Here is a 25,118-nt window from a genome sequence, read left to right on the forward strand (position 1 = left end):
ACTGATACTAAGCTATGTAGCTGTGCAAGAGAGGTGCGCAACTCAAGTATGCGGTGTATGATGTAGTAGGGACGCCATCTATAGCACACATCCATGATAGTACCTACGCATTCATAGCAAGCATTTTTCCATATAAAAAAAAAAATTGCTTAGGTGAGTTCGTTTCCATCAGTGCTAAGCTATGTGATAAATGATAAATGACATTTATTTCTGTAAGTAGGTTATAAAATAACACTTTTACACGTCAATATTTCAAATAGCTAGATGAGGCCGTGTACCAGTGAATATGATTGGTGGAAGTTTAATGCATCCACGGAAAACCGGTTAGGAACCACTGATCGAAACAATAAAAAGTCCATTCAACATCGAAGTTCATTCACTCGTATAAATAGACCATACACATACTATAGCCAATTTGATTGACCAACTAAAATTAAATGTTCTTCCCCTCATCTCACGCTATTGTATATAAAATATAAACTTATATTATACAAATAATAATATTATGACGATATAATAATTTATTAATAGTGTTAATTGCCATTTACTTATCACTGTGAGGTTATAAGGTTAAATGTTTCGTGGGAAGAACTGTTATCTATATGACGTGTGACCTGAGTCATTTATGTTTATACTTTGTACTACATAGCTGATGCGCGCAGTTTCGCCTACGTAGATATCGAGTTCTACACAGAATATAGAAACTAGTTCTATTTTGACGTTCAAAAGTACCTTCCTGGTCTATTTGAAATAAATAATTCTGACTTTGACTTTGACTCCATGGACTTTTGTAACTAAATTAAGAAATAAAAATATTTTTTTCTTAAATAAGAGTCTAACACTACTTAGTACTAGCCTCGCCCAAGGCGGACGAAGTCATTCAGATGATTAACCCCCTCAAAATAACAGCCATGAAATTAAATAAAAGTAATTTAGAAGTACTTATGTGTCGTATGTACTCGCTATCTGCCTAGCATATGGGTTAGTAACCAGCAGCTCAGGTCAATCATTCGAAACAGACACTCCAATTTTATCGGGTGGTGTATATAAATGTCCCTCTCGCCCCGTATAATATTTAGAAGTCATTGTATGATTTTCCACACTAAACAAAATTATATCAGCAATTTTAATCGGCTTTTGCAATAAAAGTCCTGTCAAAATTAGTCCTCCCATTTCAGAGTATTGCTGGAACAAACAGACCGATAAACAAAAATTGTATAAACATTATTTTTCTACATGGATGTTAGTAAACAGCAGTTGTTTCAATATTACAAACAGACACTCCAATTTTATTTATTTATATATATTTTATATAATATTTATGTAATATAATGGAGTCGATGTTAGTCCCCGTTAGTGCAAATTAAGTGCACAACTGTTTAGTAAACAGTTTTGTTATAATTTTTATCGTCAAGCGTCGGTTATCTTCGAAGGGTAGGCAGAGGTGAAAATTTCGGCAAGTAATGCCACTGTACCATGTACATCCACTTTTCACCATTTGTGTTATAAGTACCATGTAATGGGAGTGAGCCTAATGCCCATATACCAGACACAATTCCAGGCTCCGTGCTACTAGGTACTCACTAATTACACAGAATTAAACGTTTTATTTTTACAATTAAATTAGTAAAAATATCGATAGGCTCATACCCTATTACATGACTTAAAACATAACTTGTGAAAAATGGGTGTATCTTGTATAGTGCCATAATGCGCACCTCTGCCTAGCCCTTTGGGGATAAAAGGCGTGACGGTATAATTACGTACGCGAACGAAGTCGCGAGCAACAACTAGACGTGTGCTACCACTGAGAAAATTTCGAAAAACCGAAAAAAGCCCAGTAATACTTCGCCCGACCTGGGAATCGAACCCGAGACCCCTTGCCCGGCAGTCGCACTTGCTACCACTCGGCCAACGAGGCAGTCAGTATTTGTTTAATATCTTAAAATTTGTTCTAAAGGAATAACTAAGCACCTACCTATATTACTTTAATGATAGGTTTAAGGAAAAACTAATAAAGGGGAACGAACCGTTGAAAATTAAATGAACCAAGGCATTATTTTACTTTGTTAACTTCTAGATGAAGGCTCCTATATTTAAATCTCTATAGGTACTTAATACAAAGTTCTTTGAGATAAGATTGGTCGTTGTTTCACGACGAATTTCTGTGAGGCCGTGGTGTCACTCCAGTCAAGCAGGCTTATTTATACTGAAACATGATTCTATTTATATGAAAACTTGTTAATTCTTGTAATACAAAATCATTTTTATCACTATTTTTTTTTTAAGAAATCGGGGTAAACGAGCAAACCTTTTACCTGATGGTAAGCCATCAGCACAGTCCATGGATCATCCGTAACACCAGAGGACTAATATTATAAATGTGAAAGTTGTTTGTTTGGATTCACGCTGAAACTACTGAACGGATTTTGATAAAATTTGGTATACAGACAGGGTATGAGCTGACTTGGATGATAGGATACTTATTATCCCAAGGGGAACGTGGCAATTTGGCTGAAGCTAATTTGCTAATATGGGTATAAATTACCTTTGGTTGTTAGTAGAAGAGTACAAGCAGTAATAAAACGCCTACGCTTATTAAATAGCAATTACGCGTACATGATAAACACTATTCGTATTCTGCTAGGTACACACGAATTTACAATGTTGAATAGTCGTGTGATGAGCCATGCCGTATTTGACATTTTGAAATTGAATTTCCCCTTAAAATAGTGCTAATAATTAGATACCAATCTACCCGTACTTTGTTCATATAGGAAAGTTATTAATTCGATTTTATGAAGAACTTAGTGTCATTATAGGTTACTAAGTAACCTATCCTTAGCAAATGTCCCTTTTTTTTGAGGGGGTAAAATCATCCAATGAATTCTCCCGCCTTGGACGAGGCGAGTGGCAGTGTCAGACTCTTACTGACTAAAAACCACCCCGTTCCTACTCTTGCTTTTCGAGCCGAAGCCCCGGTAAACCCGCTAGGTAGTCCGCAGCTCCGGAGGTACATTTTCCCTTAACTGAATAGTTAGTAAAATAATAAAGCTTTTAGAGGTAGTTACCTAGTTTCCTTATTTATTATTTTAGCTGAATTATAACTTAAGAATAATTCATTAAAACAGTATAATTGAGAATGATACTTAAATCTTAAGGAAAATACAAAAGAAAGTCCCCTTTTCATGCCACTTTTGTGGCTAACGTCACGTGATTAAGGAAAATTACTTTAAGAACATACCGGTAACCAATCAGAGGTGTTAGGGGACTAACTCTTGAACATAATTCCGATAGATCGACATTGATATATTTTTTTTACACTAGGATTTTCTTCTGTGCCGTGATACCCAGACCCAAAACAACAATTTGTGGATCACGCAAAGAGTTGCTCTGTGCGGGAATCGAACCCGCTACACGTCACACAGCAGCCAGTTGTCAAGCTACCGCGCCAACCGTTCACTCAAATTTTATACTCTTGAGTTGTAACACTAGCGCCCATTGCCTCTATATTGCGTAGATATTAATGAACTAAATAAGGTTGTATAGAGTGGACATTAAATAATTATTGAGATTTTATTGGATTGAAATTGAGATTCGTTTCAAGAATAAGCGCACTGGTAATCGATCTGCTCATTTTTATTCTATAAACAAAACGTAATGTTAATTATTATATGTTATCGGTTTACTCACGTAACTGTTTGACGAGGAACTCGACTAGTTTCAAGCCATGCTAGAGCAAAACGTATTGTTTCAATCTAAGAATCAAACACTCGTACTGGTTAAGTACAAATCTATCGAATTTGTTACAGGTGGACATTATCAAAGCGTGTTAAAAATAGATCGTTTATCGTCATATAGTTCTTAATATCAGGGTTATAAAGTTCAAAATACTAAGTCCTGCCTTAGATATAATCTCACACATACAACGTCACGCCCTTTATCCACGAAGGGGTAGGCAGAGGTGCACATTACTGCACGTAATGCCACTGTACAATGTACAGTGTACACCCACTTTTCACCATTTGTGTTATAAGTCCCATATAATAGGAGGTGAGCCTATTGCCATATACTGGGCACAATTTCAGACTCCGTGCTACTACTGAGAAATTTTCAAAAAACCGAAAAAAAGCCCAGTAATACTTTGCCCGAACCGGAAACCCCTTGTCTGGCAGTCGCACTTGCGACCACTGCATCATCAAGGCAGATACAATCTCCTATCAAGATTAATGCCCATTGTTGTACATTCAAACAATTAATACTAGTGCCCTTTCGGGCCGTATTTAGGCAAGCCCATTAATTTGGTTTAGACCTCTGTTCGCAGATATTTATGGTAACCGAATCCTCAGTGAGTTTCTATCATCGAGCTGGATTTACGATTCGTAAGTTGTGTTTGAGCTAATTTTATATTTATCAAACCAAATTAAATTACTTTAATGCATCCATAGTGCACAGTGTGGTCTACAATTTCATATAGTAACTAGCGGACCCGACAGACGTTGTCCTGTCTACACGTCTTTAATTTGTTTTTTTTTTTTTTAATAAGCTAAAACATTTTGGACCATTTTGATGAAAATTATTATTCAAATGTTATGACAATATCTAACGTCATTAATATTTGACACTGCGATGGTAGCGCTGTCTGTCGGATCCAATGTAAAACATTCCAAAATCAACAACTACTAATAAATTAAAAATTAATTAAAAAAACCTTGTCCAGCGGACAAAATTGTGAATCTAAACCATTCTCAGATCCCCTTGAAGACACACAAAAAATTTCATCGAAATCGGTCCAGTCGTTTAAGAGAAGTTCAGTGACATACACACTTACAGAAGAATTATATAATATATAAAGATATGTTTAAACTATGGGCCCTAATGGGCACCACAAAAGTACTTAATCTACTTACATAGTAATTTGTAACATTGTTTTAAATTTATAATATTAAAAGGTATTATAATTACAGCATATGTAGGTAGCATTTTTATTAAAAACAAATAGAATATATTAAAATTAATAGTTTAATATCAAATATTAATTTAATTGGTTAGTTGTTGGAGAATTTGTTTGACAGTGATGTCGTCATATGCAACGTCACGCCTGTTATCCTCGAAGGAATAGGCAGAAGTGCACGTTACGGCACATAATGCAATACAATGTTAAACCATTTTTCACTATGTGTTATCAACCCCATGTAATAAAGAGTGAACCTATTGCCATATACTGGGCACAATTCCAGACTCTGCACTACTACTTGAGTAAATTTAGAAAAACCGAAAAAGAGGTTTTAGGTATATGTTTAAAAAAAGTTTTGAAGTCAGTCCCTTTTCAAAATAAAAGTTTTTTCCGAAAATAAAAACGTCCGTAATCCACGCAAGCGTAGCTGTGGGTAAGTATTAAAAAAAAACAAATAATAATTAATATTTCAATATAGTATTTTTGTGTGTTCTTCGTATTTGCTGAAGGATTTCTTTTTGCATTTTTTATATGCAGAAGATAGTACTGTGCATCTTTTTTACTACAGGCCACTTGTTAATGAACAAATCTTGCACCACCTAATTAAATAAAAACATAAACTGTACAACTAAAAATAATCTTTATGTCTTCTCTACTAAAGCTGACATTCCAATGTCATTATAACAAAGTAATCGCAGTGTATGTAAACTTGACAGGTTCTTTACTGCTAGGGAGTTCCCGTAAGATGTTAGTCACCTCACAAAGAAACTGAACTCACGATCTTACTACAAACCGAACTAAATTACATTTTAACCTCTTTCAAATAAGGATCAAATTCCCATGGCACATTGAAAGAAAGTTAAAGAAAACGAAAATGTGACTTATCTTGCGGTAATAAGGAATAGTTTTCAATGAATATGTTGTTGTAATTATATGGTAGTACATAGGGTGTTTTTAAGTTGGTATATAAATAGGGAATTGTACTTGTTCATACATCAGTTTCATTCTGAGCTTTCTCCAAGTAACAAGGTGCACGGTAGAGGTAAAGCCAAGTTGCAAAAAAACAAAAATGAATTCCAAAATCATAATTTTCCTGTGCATCTGCTTCCTGGCTGTGTCTACAGTATCAGCGTGGGACCTCTTTAAAGAAATTGTAAGTACTGAATTTAATCAACCATTATGTTTGGTTTTTAGTGCATCGTCACGCCTTCTTATCCACCGACCTTAGGAGTAGAAAACATTGGAAAGGTGAAACATTACGTGGCACGCAATTACCACTTCAAAATTATCATGGAAAAGTATAACATTTAAGTCTTGAATAAATACTAATGTATATGCTATTTGTTGGTGTAGATATTAAAAAAAAATCGTGACTGCCTCAGCCGTAAGGCGGGCTCGAAGTTTATTGCTGGGCTTTTAATTCGGGGTTTTTGGAAATCTTTCGTTAGTGGTAGCACGGACTCATAGAATTGTGCCTTCAGTATATGGCAATAGGATCACCTCCTATTAACACGGGACTTATAACATAAATATTCTAATAAGTAGTGTGCTTAAAATTCCGTTATTCATTTAATAGACTAATCTGTGGACAATAGTGTGGGTTATATGTTTACCTATTTATTTTTATTCTCTTTTTATAATTAGTACCTTAGCATGTAACTGTTTTTTTGTCCCTAATCAATAAAAAAATAAAATAAAATAAAATAAAATCGCGGTTATCTTATTATTATAACAAGACTCATCTATACTAATATATAGAGCTGAAGAGTTTGTTTGTTTAAACGCGCTTATCTTCGGTAACTATAAGTCTCAATTGAGTATATCTTTATGTTGTACTAGCTACTGCCACGCGGTTTCACCCGCTCTGCTCGGCTCCTATTAATCGTAGCGTGATGTTATATGGCCTATAGCCTTCCTCAATAAATGCACTATCCAAACAAAACGAATTATTCAAATCGAAAAAACAAACAAACTCTTCAGCTTTGTATATTAGTATTGATTATTCCACGGGAACGCATGTGCAGCCACTGGCTAAAGCTACTTATAAATATCACAGAGAAATATAATGTTTAACCGACTTCAAAATAGGGAGATTGAAGACAGTTTTTTCAGCGTAGTTTATTAATTTTTTTTGCAACCTCACGCCTTTTATGGAGTGATAGGCTATTACTAATTGTGTTATAAGTCCCATGTAATCCCATATATATTTTTTAATGTATGTAATATTAAAAAAAATATTTTCATTTATTTTAGGAAGGAGTTGGCCAAAGGGTCCGTGATGCTGTCATCAGTGCAGGACCTGCAGTGGACGTGCTAACTAAAGCTAAAAAGCTGGCTGATGGATCCAGCGAAGAAGACTAGAAGACCATCAGGTCAAACTACCCTGATGGGAGTATTGTCAAAGAAAATTATACCAAATGTTTATTTGTATACGATCCAGTTTTGTAAATACACATCTCATGCTGGTATCCAACTGCATTTAATCCTTTATTGTATTTTTTAGTATTTTTTTTTATGTGAATCATTTCATTAAACGTATGTATTAAGCTTATTCGTGAATTTTATTACAAAAACATCAATAACTGCCCTTGACGGTCCACTGTTGTACTGGCTAGTTTCCTTAACGTAAACAGTATTCACCACGATCTCCTAGTAGTAACCGGGAAAAAAAGACTAGGACTAAAAAAACCCTAGTCTTTTTTTTTAAGGGAGGAAGATCATCCAATTATTTATCCCCTTAGGTGAGGCGAAAGGGAGTGTCAAACTCTTACTGACTAAAAACCATCCCGTTCCTACTCCTGCTTTTCGAACCGGAGTCCCGGTAAATCCGCTAGGTAGTCCGCAGCTCCAGATTCCTCGATCGATCTTCGACATGTTTGATTTTTTTAAAGTGTAGTTAATCATGCGAAGACTTATTTCGCCTTGGGTGAGGTGAGAGGTGTCAGCCCCGGTAAACTGGCTAGGTAGTCCGCAGCTCCAGATTCCTTAATCGATCTTCCATTCTGTAGTCTGCGTTTACGACACCTACAGGAAGAGTTGTGAATAACAACAAAAGTATCTAATCACACGTCTAGAAAAATTCTAATAAAAACTACTAACCCGTTATCTTAAAACAAATTATAATTATAACGGAACGCTCACAATTACAATTTTCTACTTATAAAGTTTTACGATGTTAGGTTTCGGAGCAATACCTACAAATATCAACAATTTGTTCTAGATCCAGCACTTGGTATAAACGTGCACAGCATAATGTTTTACTACTCAACAATTCTATTTTTACTGCGTAAGTAATGATCATAAATCACATTTACTCGTACTTGGCGGTTTTTACTAACTTATGTTTTTGGTTATTTTGTTGGACTGTGAACTTTGTTAAAAAGCATTTGATTTTATTTTTGCTGCAAATTAATCACGTCTGAACATTATAATTAGGCTTTATACAAATGTGAGTTTTAAATTCATCTACTAATAGTTGTGTAATTCTCAGTAAGGGCTCGAACTTTGGTATTATACTCAGTTGATTTTATGATGATAGGATTGACCTCAATTGTAATGGGACTCAATTATATGCGACTTGTTACAAATCATCATCATATCAGCCACATCACTGCTGAACATACGCCTCTTCCAATGATGTTTTATAACACAATCTTCATCGATAAATTGAATATCGACCACAAAAGTAATAATTAAATTCGTATCAATATCGGTTGGCGCGGTAGCTAGGCAACCGGCTGCCGCGTAACATGTCGCGGGTTCGATTACAGCACGGAGCAATTCTTTATGTGATCCACAAACAAAATTGTTGTCTCGAGTCTGGGTGTTATGTGTATGTAAACTTGCATATTTGTAAACGCACCCATGATACAGAAGAAAATCCTAGTATGGGGTAACATTTAAAAGAAAAACTTCCGAAAATATGTGTGTTCAAAAATAAACGGTTTAATTTTTCTAATATTTAACATTTATAGATTTTATGTAGTTCCATCGTTGATTTCTCCTCTTACTTATACTCGTACTTAAAATATCAATCCCTTAGTCTACTGAGAATCTAAACGTTAATAGAGGGTATTGGCTAGTCTAGCTCTATTACGGCTATCAATAACAATTGGCTTTAACTGGCTATCTAGATAACTAGGAGCCAACTAGACGATTAGGTTACTATTTAAACTAAAATAGCTTTTATAGTTAGTACAGTTGGGTATAATATCGCCTTTTACTTAAGTAATTCTCGTAATCGATTAAAAGTTTTTGGTGTATGGTTGGTTTTGGTATTTATTATTTAACATCATCAACTGCCACATTGGGCAAGCGGTTGCAAGTGCGTCTGCCGGACTCGGGTCTTGGGTTCCACGTATTTTTCATTTTCGACGAAATTATAAAGGTATACTTTCGATTGATTTTAAATATCGGGTGACGTCAGTTCTAGGTACGTTTCATACGTAGAAATGAGGTACATATTTGCTTCCATTTCTTTTCAGTCGTTTTATCCGTTATCTTATATGTGTCTTATTTGTATTGTTATCTTATATGACAAAATAAAAAAATACGTGTCTAATATTTATTTATTATCAAACTGACGGACTAAATAGATTTTTAATTTTCATACCCTGCCATCACCCTATTTTTTTTTTTTTTTCTTTTTCCAGTATTAATGGCGGATTCATTAAATGCCCAAGCCAACTATGTAAACGCCACTCACCCAAGGCCGTGGAAGGTGCTGTACTATCCAAAGAAAACTGTCTTCAAGAAAGCTGATCTCATTGATAAAGGATGTGTGGTTTTCCTAAAGATGTGTCCCAGGTTTTATAAGTAAGTTTTTTTTTTTGAGGGGGAAAATCATCCATTTACTTCTCCCGCCTTGGGCGAGGCGAGTGTCAGACTCTTACTGACTAAAAACCACCTCGTTCCTATTTCTGTTTTTCGAGCCGGAGCCCCGGTAAACCCGTTAGGTAGTCCGTAGCTCCGGTTTATAAGTAAGTTACAATCACAAACATTGGGACAGTAAAGTGGAAAGCAATATGAACCTTGTGGAACACGTGGTTTTGCACTATTTTTCATAGTTTTTCGTTAATTAGTTTAGTGCTGTTTTTGCGTGGCACGTTTCATCTTGAGTTCTCTTTTAAGGCTATTAGCTAGTTGTTAGTTTTCGAAAATTCTCAATAATAGTCGTACTTCTTACTTATTAATTATAAATGCAAACGTTTGTGAGTTTGTGTGTATTGGTGTTACCCAATCACGTCAGAACAGGGTATCTTATGGGCTGAAATTACACATAGGCTATTTTTCATCCCACGGGAATGCAGGTGAAGCCATTGACAAAAGCTAGTAGTACGAAATAAATAAAATTGTAGTATCTTTGCTTAGTAACAATTGGACTAAATCGCATATTTTGCATCAACCCGGAGGCTTAAGTGGGGGAAGAAGCTAAACTTGATGTGTCACCATGTCACCATACCTACACACGATATTTTCAAATCTAAAATCGCCAATCCGCCTTGACCAAGCATAATTATAGATTAACGAGCATTACTCCGTGTAAGAAGATGCCTTTGCCCAGTTACAAGTTGATGATGATTATTTTATGGATTCGGTGGCAACCGAGCAAACGGATCACCTGATAGTAAGCGATCAGCGTCGACTATGAACACCCGCAACACCAAAGGAGTCACAGGTGCGTTGCCTTTTAAAAAGGAGTATGCTCTTTTCTTAAAGGTTTGAAGGTCGTATCGGTTCGGAAATACCACCTGATGACTGCCATCTCCTTCGCACAACCTGCTTAATTTGAAATTTGGTCTTCTTGTGACTAGTGTTAAAATAATGTGAGCATTATAATTTCAGACGTAATGTGGTCTGCGCACGCCACTACGACGGGCATTACAAAACCTTTGACAATTACTGCGAAATGGAGTATGAGAACTGCAACAGTTGGAGACGTAAGTACTTACATAGGGTGACTGGTAATTAGTGAACGATATTTAAACATGTGATTGTACTCATGATTACAAACAACTTTCCCAAAGAAATTGCACGCGCGCGCTTTCGCGTGAGCTGTTAGCAGCGAGGTCCCCGCGTTTGTTTTTGGAAGACTAGTAACTAGATAGGTATTCCGTAATATTAGTATTAGAACTCGAAACGGGATATTAAGGCTTAAGGCCGGCAACGCACCTGTGACTCGTCTGGTGTTGCGGGTGTCCATGGGCAGCGCTGATCGCTTACCATCAGGTGACCATCGTTTGCTCGTTTGCCTCCTATTCCATAAAAAAATACCATGTTTTTCTATTTCCATGAGTTTTCGATTTTTGAGACCGATTTGTCTGCTCTTAAACATCCACCCGTATCGTGATCATGGCGCTTGCAACAGTGCCTAAATATCGGAAACCGTAAATATCCCGTCGATTTCTAATACTAGTGTTAGTGACCATGTCGGTTTAAAATCTTATATTGCTTAATATTACTCTCGTAACGTGAGTAAGCCGATAACATAATAATTAATATAGTATGTCTCACGAAAGTTACAATAAAATCATTACTCTGGTACTAATAATGTAGTCTGGTTTGTACTGGCGCGACATTACTATTTTTAAATGAAAAGGTAGTTATTGTAGCATAACTGTAATAGTTAGACATAAATCATATCATGGACTTTTACGTTGATATGAAGAGTGACTTCAGAGACGACACGGCATCCCCGGGTGCCGCCTGGCACAGGTGCTTTCAGGACCTGGAAGTTTCGGGAAGTCAGCTGAGGGTTTTAAAATAATAATATTCAGCCCTGAGTAAAGAGATTTTTGATTAAATATATGGTGACAAATAGATATACTACAGAATCAACTTGCACGATTCTGCGACATCTTTAATTGATTTTGTCTGGACTTTAAAAGATGCTAGTTTGTTTCGGCATTTCTTCTCAGAGTAGTCCGATAAGAAATGCCGGCCTCATCTAGTTATTTAAGAGATTGACGTGTAAAAGAGTTACATTGTAACGTATTTGCAAAAATAAATATCATTTATCATTTAAATATACATGAAATAAGGACTGAAATAATAGGAAAGCGTTTTTGATATAAATTGGAAAATAGCGATTTATTTAGACAACCGTCTTCTTTTGACTTTATTAGATTTTTAACTTTATTGTTTTAAAATAAAATATAAAATCCAATGTAAATTTATGTAGGCACGTTGACCTGTCTAAATTATTGTTTGAGGATTCTTTTGGTCATGTAATAGTTTGTTATTTACATTTCCTTTTTTTTGTTTCAGAATGGAGTTTGATCAAACACACAAGATGTTAATTGAATAAATACGACATGCTGTTTAAAATTTCTAATTTTAAGTTAGTATAAATTATTTGTGGTAAAAACTAGTTTAATTTTTTTCCCCAGAAAATTAACAAATACCCTAAACTTGCAATATATTATATTACTAGTGGACGCCGCAAACTTAGTTTTGGCTTGGAAAATGTTCTGTGCATCTTGGTAATTTTTTCATAATTAGGTATAGAAAATCCAACAAAAAAATAATAATATCGAAATGGCTTTTTATACTACAGACGGATCGCCATAATTTATTTTAAGTTGATTATGGACCCTGGAACAAAATCTGTGTGCGTGCTACATGTGGAAATTATGGTATAAAGTAAGCCCATAAAGCAGTAATAGACTGTGATTGGCTGTTGATGTAAGGTTTATGCCATGCACCAACAGTGTGAAGTGTTAGCAACATGTCACCATAATTATACATATAATTTATTTTGAAAACAGAAATTTCTTTTTCAATTTCTGATAATATAAGTTTGGCATCGGCTCTGGCAGATTGTCGGGCAAAGGTGGATAGTTTCCAGCACGACCTGGCGGATGTGTGTCTCCAGCATCACCTGGCAGATGTGTATCTTCAGCACCACCTGGCGGATGTGTGTCTCCAGTGCCACCTGGCGGATGTGTGTCTCCAGCGCCACCTGGCGGATGTGAGTCTGCAGCACCATCTGGCGGATGCGTGTCTTCAGTTCCACCTGGCGGATGTGTATCATTAGCGCCACCCGGTGGATGCTTGTCTTCAGTCCCACCTGGCGGATGTGTGTCTTTAGCGCCACTTGGCGGATGTGTGTCTCCAGAGCCACTTGGTGGATGCATGTCTCCAGCACCTCCTGGCGGATGCGAGTCTCCAGCGCCACCTGGCGGATGCGTGTCTGCAGCACCACCTGGCGGATGCTTGTCTACAGTTCCACCTGGCGGATGTTTGTCATCAGCACCATCAGGTGGATGTTTGTCTCCAGCGCCAGCGGGTGGATGCGTGTCTCCAGCACCACCTGGCGGATGTGTATCTACAGAACCACCCGGAGGATGTGTGTCTTCAGTGCCACCTGGCGGATGTGTATCTACAGAACCACCCGGAGGATGTGTGTCTTCAGTGCCACCTGGCGGATGTGTATCTACAGAACCACCCGGAGGATGTGTGTCTTCAGTGCCACCTGGCGGATGTGTATCTACAGAACTACCCGGAGGATGTGTGTCTTCGGTGCCACCTGACGGATGTGTTTCTCCACCGTCACTTGGCGCATGCAGTTTTTCATCTAAAATTGGCGGATGTGGTTTTACGTAATGTGAAACTTCGGCATAATTTTCTTCCACAAATTCGACTGTACACGGACCATCGTGAAAATATCTCCAAGTACCTAAAAATTAATTAAGAATTATTTGAAAAATATTCAGAAAATATCTTTATATTTTTAACCAGGCTTATCACTTGCGTCATCATTATGGTTAGTGTCAGATTGAATCGTATGGACTAAGGCATACTGTTAGCGACTGCGACGCGTCATTTGACGATTAACTGCAGGTGGATTAGTCTTTGCCGCTTCGTGGGCAGTTTTCATTGTGTATAAGCAAGATGTAAGCATTTGTCATTTAAGAATTGCATGGATTTTTAAATGACGCATTGTGAACAGTATTTGGTAAACATCGATAGTACAATGGGCAGTCTTATCACTAAAAAGCGATCTCTTACAGATGACCTTTGCATTGGAATAGAAGCAAAGAGAAAATGGAGATGGGTAACACGCGGTGTACTGATATTTATTCTTAAAATAAATATTGTACTAAGTGTTACGTTATTTCATAAATCCATATCCACTTTCCATTACGTTATAATTAAAACTAGAGGTATTTTTCAGTCAAAAACTACAAAAGTCAAAGCACATTTAATAAGCACGGCTCAACCGCGGTACTGCTAGCTGCTAGCGTGCGTACGGTGCGTCGGCCGCGTGGTGCAAGCTAGCAGTCGGCGCGCTGACAGCTCAATGTCGCCGAGTAGTAAGCACATAGCCCGAACGCTTCGAGCGTGCCGTTCGAAGCGCACGGGCTCCTCAACTACATATCTAGAGGACCGTGCACTGGCCACGCACTGTCGGCTTTTTGTATTGACGTTATAAAATATATCATACGACATACGATTTAAAGTTCAAATTAAAATGACAATTTAATCCCAGGTTGGAGCAGTGCTTGTTATATGTTTTTTATAATTTGAATGTAACATACTGTTCTCTGCCTTGCAGTTTTCATAGACCATTTCGCAAAATGATCTAAACGTCCTCTTCACCTCGACTTCGACTGAGCAAATTTCCGTGCGATTCCTTTAAAAAGATGGTTCGCTAGATTAGTTTTGTTATTCCCTGTTTAATATATAGAAAGAAGAAAGACTTTTGAAAATGTTACACTTTTAGTGTTACACTAGATGCATTTCACAGAGTGATCAATTATTGTAAGTAAAAATTTTGGTAATGCAAATTTATTATTCTTGGACTAGATATAATGAGTATTCCAAAATTACGTCACGGCATCGAAGAAAATGGTTGTCAAGTCGAGAGTGTACAGATTGCTCTTAGGGAGGCGTAGTCCATTGTCGGCCAGATCATTGCTTACCACCAGGCGAGATGGTGGTCAAGCGCTATCCAAATGTATTAAAAAAATGCCGAAAAAATATTTATACAAGTTTAGTCTTACCGGTCCCTCTCAAAAGTCATACACAAACCGTAGGACTGCAAACAGTCTTCGAACATGAGTTCCTGGTCAGATTTATTGCTAACTATGTTCATCAAATCTGGGGGTAACGACCTTTCGTCTGAGCTTTGCAAAAAACCGTAGTTTGGAAAAATATCCGTCGCTACAGCTGTGGCTGAAAACTTTAGAGGGTGATTCACAATCTGCGTTTTTAAGAATAATCTTTATACAGTATGGGAAAACCTCTTATGACTTAATTTAAACCACATATTTGTTATCATCTTGGCTGACAATATACGAAAAATGAGCGAAATAGACCCAGTAGGTAAGCTAAAATGTGTATTTTTCTCTTTGAGCTAATTTGAATACTCTTTACAAATAAGGCATTGCAACTGCCACGCTACATGTCCGTAACATTCTTAGACAACCTATAACATTACAGCTCTTCTGTGATCAAGGAACATGGAGCTGTTCACACAGAATTTAATACTTGATTAATTTAATTATTTATTTTGTTTGAAAATATCAATTTTTAATTTTCAGTTTTCGTTGAAATATTTAGTTGTATTATGCTTCTGTAGACTAGAAATATCTGTAGTTTCATTTAAGTCATATGAGTGATCTCCATACTGTATATTAAAACTGTAGAAGTCTTAATAATTCGATAATACTACGTTTAAAGAAAACCTCTGAGCAACGAATGGAATTATTGTATTTTGCTATTACTAATTTGAAATATATAATTATATACGTACATACATACCTACAAATACACAAATCAGCTTCGTAATCATAATTATTCATCTGCTGTTCACATTGAAAACACGAATTTCAAACTGTATGCCGAATTATAGGTATAATCTAAGAGCAATCAAAAGTTAATGAGTCATTAATTCAACATTAATTATGTTCAATTTGAGTAGTCAGTGAGTGGAATTAATTGATTGGAATTCTAATGCCACTAGAAATTAAATGTACGCAATATTAATTTCTCATATTTTTTTTTGTAAATGAGTTTTGATAAATGATTCGGTATTTATTACAAGGTTTCGATTTTGTTTTTATAGGGGCTGGAATTTAGTAGTTTTCCAGGTTAAAAACAAATTAATTTGATGATAAATAAATTAAGTGTGGGAGAGCCATTCTTCGGCATGATACCACGGCCCCACAGAAAACTGACGTGAAACAACGCTTGCGTTGTTTTGTTGTGTGAGTGAGGTTACCGAAGGCCCAATTCCCCCCTTCCCAATCTTTCCTATCCCCGATTCCCCAACAACCCTTACATTCCTAACCCCCAAAAGGCCGGCAACGCACTTGGAACACTTCTGGTGTTTCGGGTGTCCATGGGCGGTGGCGATTGCTTACCATCAGGTGATCCGTCTGCTTACCAGCTTATACTAAAAAAAAAAACGATGCCTATACTTAATTTTTGAATTCTAGTAAATTCTTAAGCAATAAGTTTACTATTTGACGCAAAATTTGATGAAGTCATAAGTTGCGATCTCCTATAAAATTCATAGAAGTGTCGTTATTGAATTTTCGATAAAAATATTGATTATGACTAGTCTTAAACGGCCGTATTGTATCTGGTGAATTCTCTCCTTCTTTCTTTTAATTAATGGTACTCGTAACATAACTGGTAAGTCAATGTACAACTAAATATTAGTATTCATAGATTCGTTTGCAGTTCAAAGAAATACTTACTTGGTAGCATGACGTCATCTTTTTTGGTAATCAGCTATTTATTATTATTTCTCCTTTCCTCAAGTTCAAGTTCATATCGTACCTAACTTTTTTATTTCAGATACCAGCACCTTTTTTCTGATTACGTTTCTCAGTTTTTTCTCAAAGAATTTCCCGAGTCACGTTGTACGTAGTAGATATTTCTGTCACACACAGCTGACACTCAATTTCCGAAGATTACCCAAACACAAAAGATCGTCTGTTCTTCAAAGAAATAAATAGAAACGACCGAATAATAATATTTATTTTTCTTTAACGATTTATTATACAAAATGAATTCTTACAACTACACAATCGAAATAAGGCTTCGTATCAAATATTAGTACTCTACGTTTTGGGCTCATGAAAACGTATAGTACAATATTATTTTATAAGTAATAACGATACAGTATATCTACAGATATTTACAAGAGAAATTATTCACTAACAACTCGAAAATAAAGGAACTTTGTACACCATTACGATTAATAAATTGACACTAGAGTTCTTAAATGCTTTGCATCTCAACACTGATAGCTTCCTGCTATTTGCAACAAGCCTTTAGTCAGAAAATCTGAGAGCATTGTGAGGTCTTCGTGTTGGCGGTGACAGTGTGCTCCATATGTGCGAGGGCCGTCAGCTCTGTCTCCATCTTCCGACTCTTGATCCTCGTGTTCTTGGTCAGAGGCCTCTTCTTACAGCAACACAGTATCTCTTCGAATTCTTTACGAAAGTTGTCGTTCAACCACCCGTACAGTAAAGGGTTCGACACTGCGCTCGACATCCCGAACATGTGACAGACGGCGTACGTTATTGTCATAGTTTTCTCCTCCATAAAAGGCTCGGCACTTAAGTCTGCTACGAGATTGAACACGTTTAATGGCAGCCAACTTATGACGTATGTCACAGCGATGGCTATTAATATGGCCGGGGTTTTCCTGGTGGTCCGCCGTCTCCCTCTAAGTCTTCTATGAATTTGGACATGTGCAAGTACTACGACTAAGACGGGGAGTAAATATTGGAAGATGAGACTGAAGCCAGAGTAGATGGCTCGTCCGTTCTTGATGTGCCAGTCTTCTATGCAGAAACTGAGAGATTTCATGTCTATGAGACCGAGGTAGTGGGTCTTGAGGCTCCGGAAGATGTAGAGAGGTGAGGCGAGGGTGAAGGCGATCACCCAAATCCAGAACATTGTGAAGAGGGCGCCCATCGTCTGAAGGCCTGGTCTCGTTGGGTACACGATCAGCTGTTGACAAAGAGAAAAGTCGTTGAATATATTGTTGAAAATAAATAACTTCCTATTCATGGAAATTGTCACATTATTGCCTGTGTATTATTGAGGATTTGATATTAACAAACCTAATTTCATCCATTTGAATCCTAAATCTAACTCCTCCAAATAACTTTAAATCTTTGAGAAATATATCAATTAAATTTTTGCTAATCACACAATCACAAGACCTAAAATAGCAGTGTCTTTTAGAACAAACTCTTATAGAACTCTAAAATAAAATAAAGATAACAAAACAATGGATTATGATAATTTCGACTTAGAGACAGGATGTCCAGATATCTGCATGTTATACATATACATCTTGCGACTACATTATCAGTGTCCAAAGATTGATAGTCAGCTTAAATTGTTGGATTTTGACGTTATTACGTTATATTTAGAGATAAATTATGTAAATGACACCTTCAGTGTTTCGGTTTTCCAGTTTGACAGGTGGTATTTTTTATCGGAGTAGTAGAGTAGTAATAGGAAATGACCATCTATATCTTGCTTAGTTATAAGCAATGTGTGAAAATAAACACACTGCTTCGTTGTTCGTGTGGTCGCAATTGCCGGGCAAGGGATCTCGGGTTCGATTCCCGTGTCGGGCAAAGTATTACTGGGCTTGTGTCGGATCTTCGAACAATTTCTGCACGGTCTGGAATTGATTGCCCGGCAATAGGCTCACCCCCTATTACATGGGACTTATAACACAAATGGTGAAAAATGCGTAATGTAACATTGCATTATGTGCCATAATGTGCACCTTTGCTTACCCCTTTGGCGATAAGAGGCGTGAGGTTGCGTTGATCATTAATTGTAATGAGAGTAGAACTAATCTTTGATGTATTTGGTTAACCAAGTTTACACGTTGTGACTGAGACCTCTGAGTTTGTTTCGATATTCCTTGTCAGAGTATATTAGTTATATATGTTTAGCTTAGTTATAATGTGAAAAAGTAACCGTACAATGTGTGAAAATAAACAATAATTACGAAGAATCTATCGTTTTCCTGCTAACAACATATAGCTCATAGATGATAGATGTAAGCGACATATTGATAGCTTCGACAAATGTAATGTTTTATAGCTACAAATAGGTTTCATAGAAATCTAGACAATCAAGTGCTGAGCTGTTATCAATGCACTGTTGGGACTTAGTTCATTACTTTCCTCTCATAACAGATAACGTTATTGATAAGGTCTGTTCACGAGAAATCAATATACTAGAACTGAACAGATGTTTTAGTGTGTCTAGATAAATCTGAATAAAATTATGCTTCAGATTATTGCTTTGTTATTATACTTATATGCATTATGTTTTTGTGAAATAGAAGGCAAACACTGGGCTCGGCAAGTGAGCAGACGGGTCACCTGATGGTAAGCGATTAGCACCGCCTTTTATTTGTTGACGGCGGAAAAAATTCAAAAGGCGCCTAGCTTCATGGGGAAAAAGACTTGGAAGTGTGCGATGTTTCGGTGACTACCAAGGACACCTTTAACACCAGAGGTGTCCTAAGTGCGTTGCCAGCATTAAAAGAAGGAGTGCGGTCTTTTCTTAGAAGTTTAGAACGATGATTTAGACAACGATGTACCTATACTATACCATCAGGTGAACCGCTCGTTTGCCCCCTATTCCATAACTTTTATGGGGGAAAAGAATAGGGAATGTGAGATTTTTCAAACTTATCATGGACACTTATAACATCAGAGGATGTTATAAGTACGTTGCCAGCAGTTTAAGAAGGTAACGCTATTTTTTTAAAAGTTCAGGTCGTTTGTTTTAAAATGTCCAATGTTCAATATTCGATATAGATTTAGGGAATGATAAACCTATAAACAACCCAGTACGCAAATAAAAAAAAACATTAACTTATATAAACTTCCAAATTCTGTAACTTAAAAGTGTAACTTAAAAAAATGGAACGTTATTAGAAATCGTAACTCGTAGGTACTCGTAACCAAATGTCTAGACATTCGGTTTTTTGTTGAAAAAACAAATGATACCCTGATGAAAAGCCAGTTTGACCAGAAACAACAGAGAATGGCATAGAAAAACGAATTTAGATGAGTCCTGATTGGAAATTCAAATAGGAGGATGTTCAGTTGCTGTCAGTGGTGTCCAACGCTTTGTTCTAGTGAATTATGGATAACCTGACGTCTGACGTGAAGCACAGTTTCAGACATAAAAGATTTCGTTTGGTCTTTCCAAAAATAGAAAGAATGAAACATGTTGATTTCCCAAAAATAGAGAAGAGAGACAATCATCGTGTTTTAGCTACACTAACAATACAATAGTTTTTTAATAGTTTTTAGGGGTGCTGTACACCGCATACTAAAAATACATATATAAGCGGAATAAAAACTAAAAATCTTTTGTATTGTTAGAGTAAATAGTAGGTACTTTAGCGTAAATTTTCATTGAAAATGCTTAGTAATTATTTCAATGAGGTTTTATTAACAGCAAAAGACTTAAAGCATACGTGCCCACTAAAAGAAAAATAAAAGTTAAATACATTTCCTTCTGTATTCAAATTTCCACAGCACCCACTCTACTTCTTTCAAAGAAAACAGAACTTGTATACGTGGCAAAAAGTGGGTCAATTTATACCACAGTAGTTAATAACACTGCTTACTTCCTTGGGGGATACTAAGCGTGATTTTGTGAGGTTAATTATGAAACCAAAGCTCAAATACTCCAGAGAGCCATAACTAGAACAGTTCCAATTCAACCAATGATAATTTCTTATTTACGGTTAATGGTAAACATGTGTAGTATATTGGTCTCTCATTACCTGTCCGTTCTTCATAAATATAGGTCAATTTATACTGGATGTTGTGTCGTATTATGAACACGAAAATCACAGATAATAATTGTTGAGTTGTAGTAAGTGTGATTAGTAAACACGGGGTCTTAGGTTTGTTTGGGTTAGAAATGTGTTTATAAGAATTTCTGTTTTCGAAAATTCTGTTTTGTCCACTCTCTGACATACTGTCCCTAAATATGAAAGTATAGTAGATACCAAACATTTTAATTTTGTTTCATCAACAATACAGAGTCTGACTGAATACTTTAGTACATACACATTACCTACATCTCTGCTTACCATTTCAAGAAAGAACAAGCGTAACGCAATGTAAATACAAGAATCAGACACATTACACAAATAATCATCCTTTTGAAGTTTACTTAGATCCAATTACGCGTGTTTATTCTTCTCTTGTGAGTGTTTGAAAAGTTAATAGATAGCTAACAAACTGATTTCTCTACATTTCATTAACATACATACATAGGAACATCAAACATTATTTTCGTGAAGAGGTAGACAGAAGGGTACTTGCTAACACACATAAAATAATTAAATAAGTTTATTATGAGTGTGCTTTACGTTGAAAACGAAACGAGAGCGCGATCGGCGTTTTCATTGGCTGGTTTTTCCACGCCGGCAAATCAGCGCCGACCGCGCTCTCGTTTCGTTTTCATTCAACGTAAAGCAAACTTGTACTAAGGCTACTACCGTTTATTTGTTTGGGTTAAATTTAGTAATCGGAATTTAACCTCCTTATTGACTTCCAATCAATCATACATTTGGTACATATTCTTAATCTTGATGACCATACAATATAACCCCGTTCAAAAACCACGTTTGAAGGGGTCCCGACCAATACCTAAGCACTAGAATCCACACAGGAAATAACCTGGCGCCGCACCGTACTGGCAGAAGTGACGAGCATCAATACGTGGAGCGAGGTAAAGCGTGAAGTTTAAGACAGATTACGATGGAGAAATTCAGTGGAGGCTCTCTACCTCATCTAGAGGACGCAGGATATTCCAATAGTCATTACTTGTTTAGTCCCCGACACAGACGGGGCCCAGTAGGGCTGATGCCCCATCCCGAGTTGCGGACAACGTAAATAATTACCGGCTCAAAGCAGGAGAAGGAACGGGGTGGTTTTTAGTCAGTAACAGGCTGACACTCCCTCTCGCCTCACCCAAGGCGGGAGAAGACATTGGATGATTTTGCCCCTTCAAAAAAAACCCAAGTATGTAGTGTTATTCTCAAAACAAATTATTTAAAGATTTACTATACAAGTACCTATCATCCATAAATTCTCCATTCATAGTATCAGTAACGAAATTCCGATACAGACATCCAACAGGCTTATTTTCGCCTCTCAAACTGACCATTGAGCGGTTCCCGGATCTAAAATACGTTTAAATAATGTTGTTAACGGTTTACGTGAATCGGTTTCGATGGAAATAGTGTTATGTGTTCATTATGACGTCATTAGCCCACATACTAGCATAGAAACCGAGCGCCTGAAGATTTGTTGAAGATCAAAGATGATGTCGATTGTTTGATGGTCCGAGTGTGATTGATAAACTGATACAGGTGTTGTATTTTAACCGTGTTCTGACGGTAGAGTAGCTTGAATACATTAATCACCAGGTATGGTCAAATTCCAACTCATAAAAGGCCGGCAACGTAATGGTGACTACCTTTTTTGGTTCACCAGATATCACAAATATAGCAAGAGGTTTTTTTGTCCAATAATTTTTGTCTAACAATTTTTGTCCACCAACAGACAGACATTAAGTTTTCTTTATATTGTAATTTTTGCTTTTGAAGTTCAAAAGTGACTTTGACTTGACTTTGACCAATCGTGTGATATTAGCTAATTCCCTATTGGATGACAAACAATAGTTTACACTAGTAACTCTTCTGTAGTTAAGGGGTCAGGTTGCCCGACTAGTTGCATAGAAACCTTATATAAAAAGATGACGCTATAATTCCAGAATAGTTTAGTTTTTTTTATATAAATAGTTTTCTTTAATGAACAGTTTTGTCTAGTAGAGACTACCTATAGTATGGAACGTAGTTTACAAGTTATTCAACGAAATTACTATATCATTTTCTCTATTATATTGTGAATAAAACCTTGGATAAAACTAGATCACCCCGTCTTAGTAGGTCATTTGATTTTAAACTTAGATACAACATAATAAAAGGTATGAATTCAAATGCTTGAATAGATATTACCTACGAACATAGAGTAGACAATAAGAGTGATTTTACAAATAGATAAAATTTTCTCATTTATTGGGACCTAAATATAGTTGAGAACAAAACGATACGAAATGTTGAGCTATTTTAGTTATCGTAAAGTTTAATTTTAAGTCAGACTATTACTAGAATCATAGTATCTAAATATAAATGTACTTCACAAAAGTAATACAAATTATTCTTGTTTTATTGTAACACACTGAAATAAATGATGGATACTGAAAAACGTTTTTGAAATACCTGACCACAATAAACCTACATTATGATGAGTACATGTGGGAGATCCATGCTTCGGCATAAATGAGCCAGCTAGACTGGAGGTACCAAGGCCTCAAAGAAAACCGCGCGAGTGACTGTTTTCTTCAATTATCACCTTTTTCCAATCTCCCTAAATCCCCAATCCGCAAATCCCTAACCCATTGGCAATGCACTTATAACTCCTCCGATGTTACGGGTGCTGATGAGTGGCGCTGATTGCTTGCCATTAGGTCATTCTTCGTGTCGTTTACCACCTTATATACCATGATTTTATTATTATATCGTCATGCTTTATATCCCCAAAGAGGTTGGCAGAGGTGAACATTACGGCATGGATTGCCACTGTACAATGTACACCCACTTTTCATAATTTATGTTGTAAGTCCCATGTAATAGGTAATGAGCCTATTGCCATATACCAGGCCTTTTATACTAACTTAAAAAAAAAAGATAAAATCACCCAAAAACAAACACAGACAGAAACAATAAATATAACCAACCTGATATCTGTCCAATGCAATAGCTGTAATGGATATAGTCGACACAAATATTGATATGGCTTGGATAGCGCCACACGCCTTGCAAAGGCTTGGCCAATCTGGCAGTGGCCAATGTTTGGTCAAAAGTTCCATCAAGGTCAAAGGAGTGCCAACACAACAGACTAGCGCGTCGGAGACTGCCAAGTTCACGATGAACATGTTTCGGGCTGTTCTCATCACTGGTTTTCTGACTACCTGCAATGAAAGAAAGATATTGGTTAGGATGAGAATTTAAAATTGAATATGGCAGTGTTTTTTGAAGGTAATTAGATTAGTTCGTTGTATAAAATATCAGAAAATATTATATAAATAGGAATCTTTAGAAATTAAGTTAGAATTGAGTGAAAACGGCAATTTTATTATCATTTTTATATTATGAAAAACGTTGCCTTAGACTAGGATTTTCTCCTGAGTCGTGTGTGCGATTACAAACATACAACTTCACATACACATTACACACAGACTCGAAACAACAATTTGTGGATCACACAATGAGTTGCTCCGTGCGGGAATCGAATCCGCTACACGTTGCAGCGGTTTTTGTTTATAAATTAAGTGTAATCTGCTTTAATATACAACAAAAAATCTATTGTCATGTACAGAGTTTACTATCGTCTAGTTTTATATCTATTTTATGAACGATTTTTATGTTATTTAACCACATTTTTATAACAAAAGCTCACTAAACAAAAGAATATGAAAACAACTTTATCATTGTACAAGTACCAACAAAATTTCTATGGCCCATACAATTCAATACAAAATATTATCAACAGGAATTTTCAAACGTTTTTATTATCATACAAACATACAACAAAAACATCGATTGAAATGTGATAGCTTTGTTATTTTCAAACAATTATCTTCAACTGGCGTTCCCTCCGCGGTTTCGTCTACATGGATATTCGATTTTTATTTAGAACAGCTCCCTCTAGCTAAATTCAGTATCGATAATAATCGTTATCGAATAATGGTTGAATGCATAAACCTAAGTTCTTTAGAATAACTCCTCTAGCCAAGTTTATGTGTCTAGTATGGATAAATCGTCATCGTTTAGCGACTGATCAGATCTTAATCCGAAATCTCTGTATCGATATCTCTTTTTTTAATACGATTTTTTAAACAACTTAATTTAAAAAATCGATCCATATTCAAAGATTTTGGATTAAAATTGTTTTTTTTGGCATAACCCTCCCAAAAGCTCTGCAATTTCTGTAGACCAGGATCTACAGTAAATATAACCATGAAAACATCGGAAAACTGTAACCCTGCGCATCCTTTTTTTTTTTTTGAGGGTGAAAAT

At 36.3% G+C, this 25,118-nt stretch overlaps 3 protein-coding genes across 20 annotated transcripts in view; 1 reads left to right on the forward strand and 2 right to left on the reverse strand.

The window, feature by feature from the left end:
• Nucleotides 1-8,136: 8,136 nt before the first annotated feature.
• On the forward strand, nt 8,137-12,383 carry LOC118270821 (uncharacterized). 2 transcript variants are annotated; one of them, XM_035586604.2, is made up of 4 exons: nt 8,137-8,243; nt 9,610-9,772; nt 10,802-10,896; nt 12,224-12,380. In XM_035586604.2, exons 1-4 carry the CDS (start codon nt 8,210-8,212, stop codon nt 12,253-12,255), a joined length of 324 nt encoding a protein of 107 aa, XP_035442497.1. In that variant the 5' UTR covers nt 8,137-8,209; the 3' UTR covers nt 12,256-12,380. The 2 variants fall into 2 exon arrangements, with proteins under 2 accessions (XP_035442497.1, XP_035442498.1); XM_035586605.2 differs by lacking the exon at nt 8,137-8,243 and adding an exon at nt 8,347-8,405 and having other exon boundaries at nt 12,224-12,383.
• LOC118270469 (proline-rich proteoglycan 2-like) lies at nt 11,582-15,300 on the reverse strand. 15 transcript variants are annotated; one of them, XM_050697881.1, is made up of 6 exons: nt 14,962-15,292; nt 14,497-14,591; nt 13,134-13,634; nt 12,972-13,025; nt 12,837-12,890; nt 11,617-11,684 (listed from the first exon to the last, which is right to left on the reverse strand). In XM_050697881.1, exons 1-6 carry the CDS (start codon nt 15,051-15,053, stop codon nt 11,632-11,634), a joined length of 849 nt encoding a protein of 282 aa, XP_050553838.1. In that variant the 5' UTR covers nt 15,054-15,292; the 3' UTR covers nt 11,617-11,631. The 15 variants fall into 15 exon arrangements, with proteins under 15 accessions (XP_050553827.1, XP_050553838.1, XP_050553836.1 ...); XM_050697879.1 differs by lacking the exon at nt 11,617-11,684 and having other exon boundaries at nt 12,694-12,917; nt 12,999-13,025; nt 14,962-15,294; XM_050697880.1 differs by lacking the exon at nt 11,617-11,684 and having other exon boundaries at nt 12,694-12,890; nt 14,962-15,294.
• A 1,627-nt stretch (nt 15,301-16,927) lies between these two features.
• The window catches only part of LOC118270696 (neuropeptide F receptor), a 137,417-nt gene continuing 129,226 nt past the window's right edge, over nt 16,928-25,118 (reverse strand). For all 3 annotated transcript variants that reach the window (XM_050697867.1, XM_050697865.1, XM_050697864.1), the window contains 2 exons: nt 23,777-24,010; nt 16,928-17,926 (listed from right to left, as the gene is read on the reverse strand). In XM_050697867.1, the coding sequence (XP_050553824.1) occupies nt 17,246-17,926; nt 23,777-24,010 (915 nt within the window). In that variant the 3' untranslated portion in view covers nt 16,928-17,245. The remainder of the gene's footprint in view (nt 17,927-23,776; nt 24,011-25,118) is intronic.

The sequence above is a fragment of the Spodoptera frugiperda genome, chromosome 13 (genome assembly GCF_023101765.2).
Source record: "Spodoptera frugiperda isolate SF20-4 chromosome 13, AGI-APGP_CSIRO_Sfru_2.0, whole genome shotgun sequence".
NCBI classification, from domain to species: domain Eukaryota; kingdom Metazoa; phylum Arthropoda; class Insecta; order Lepidoptera; family Noctuidae; genus Spodoptera; species Spodoptera frugiperda.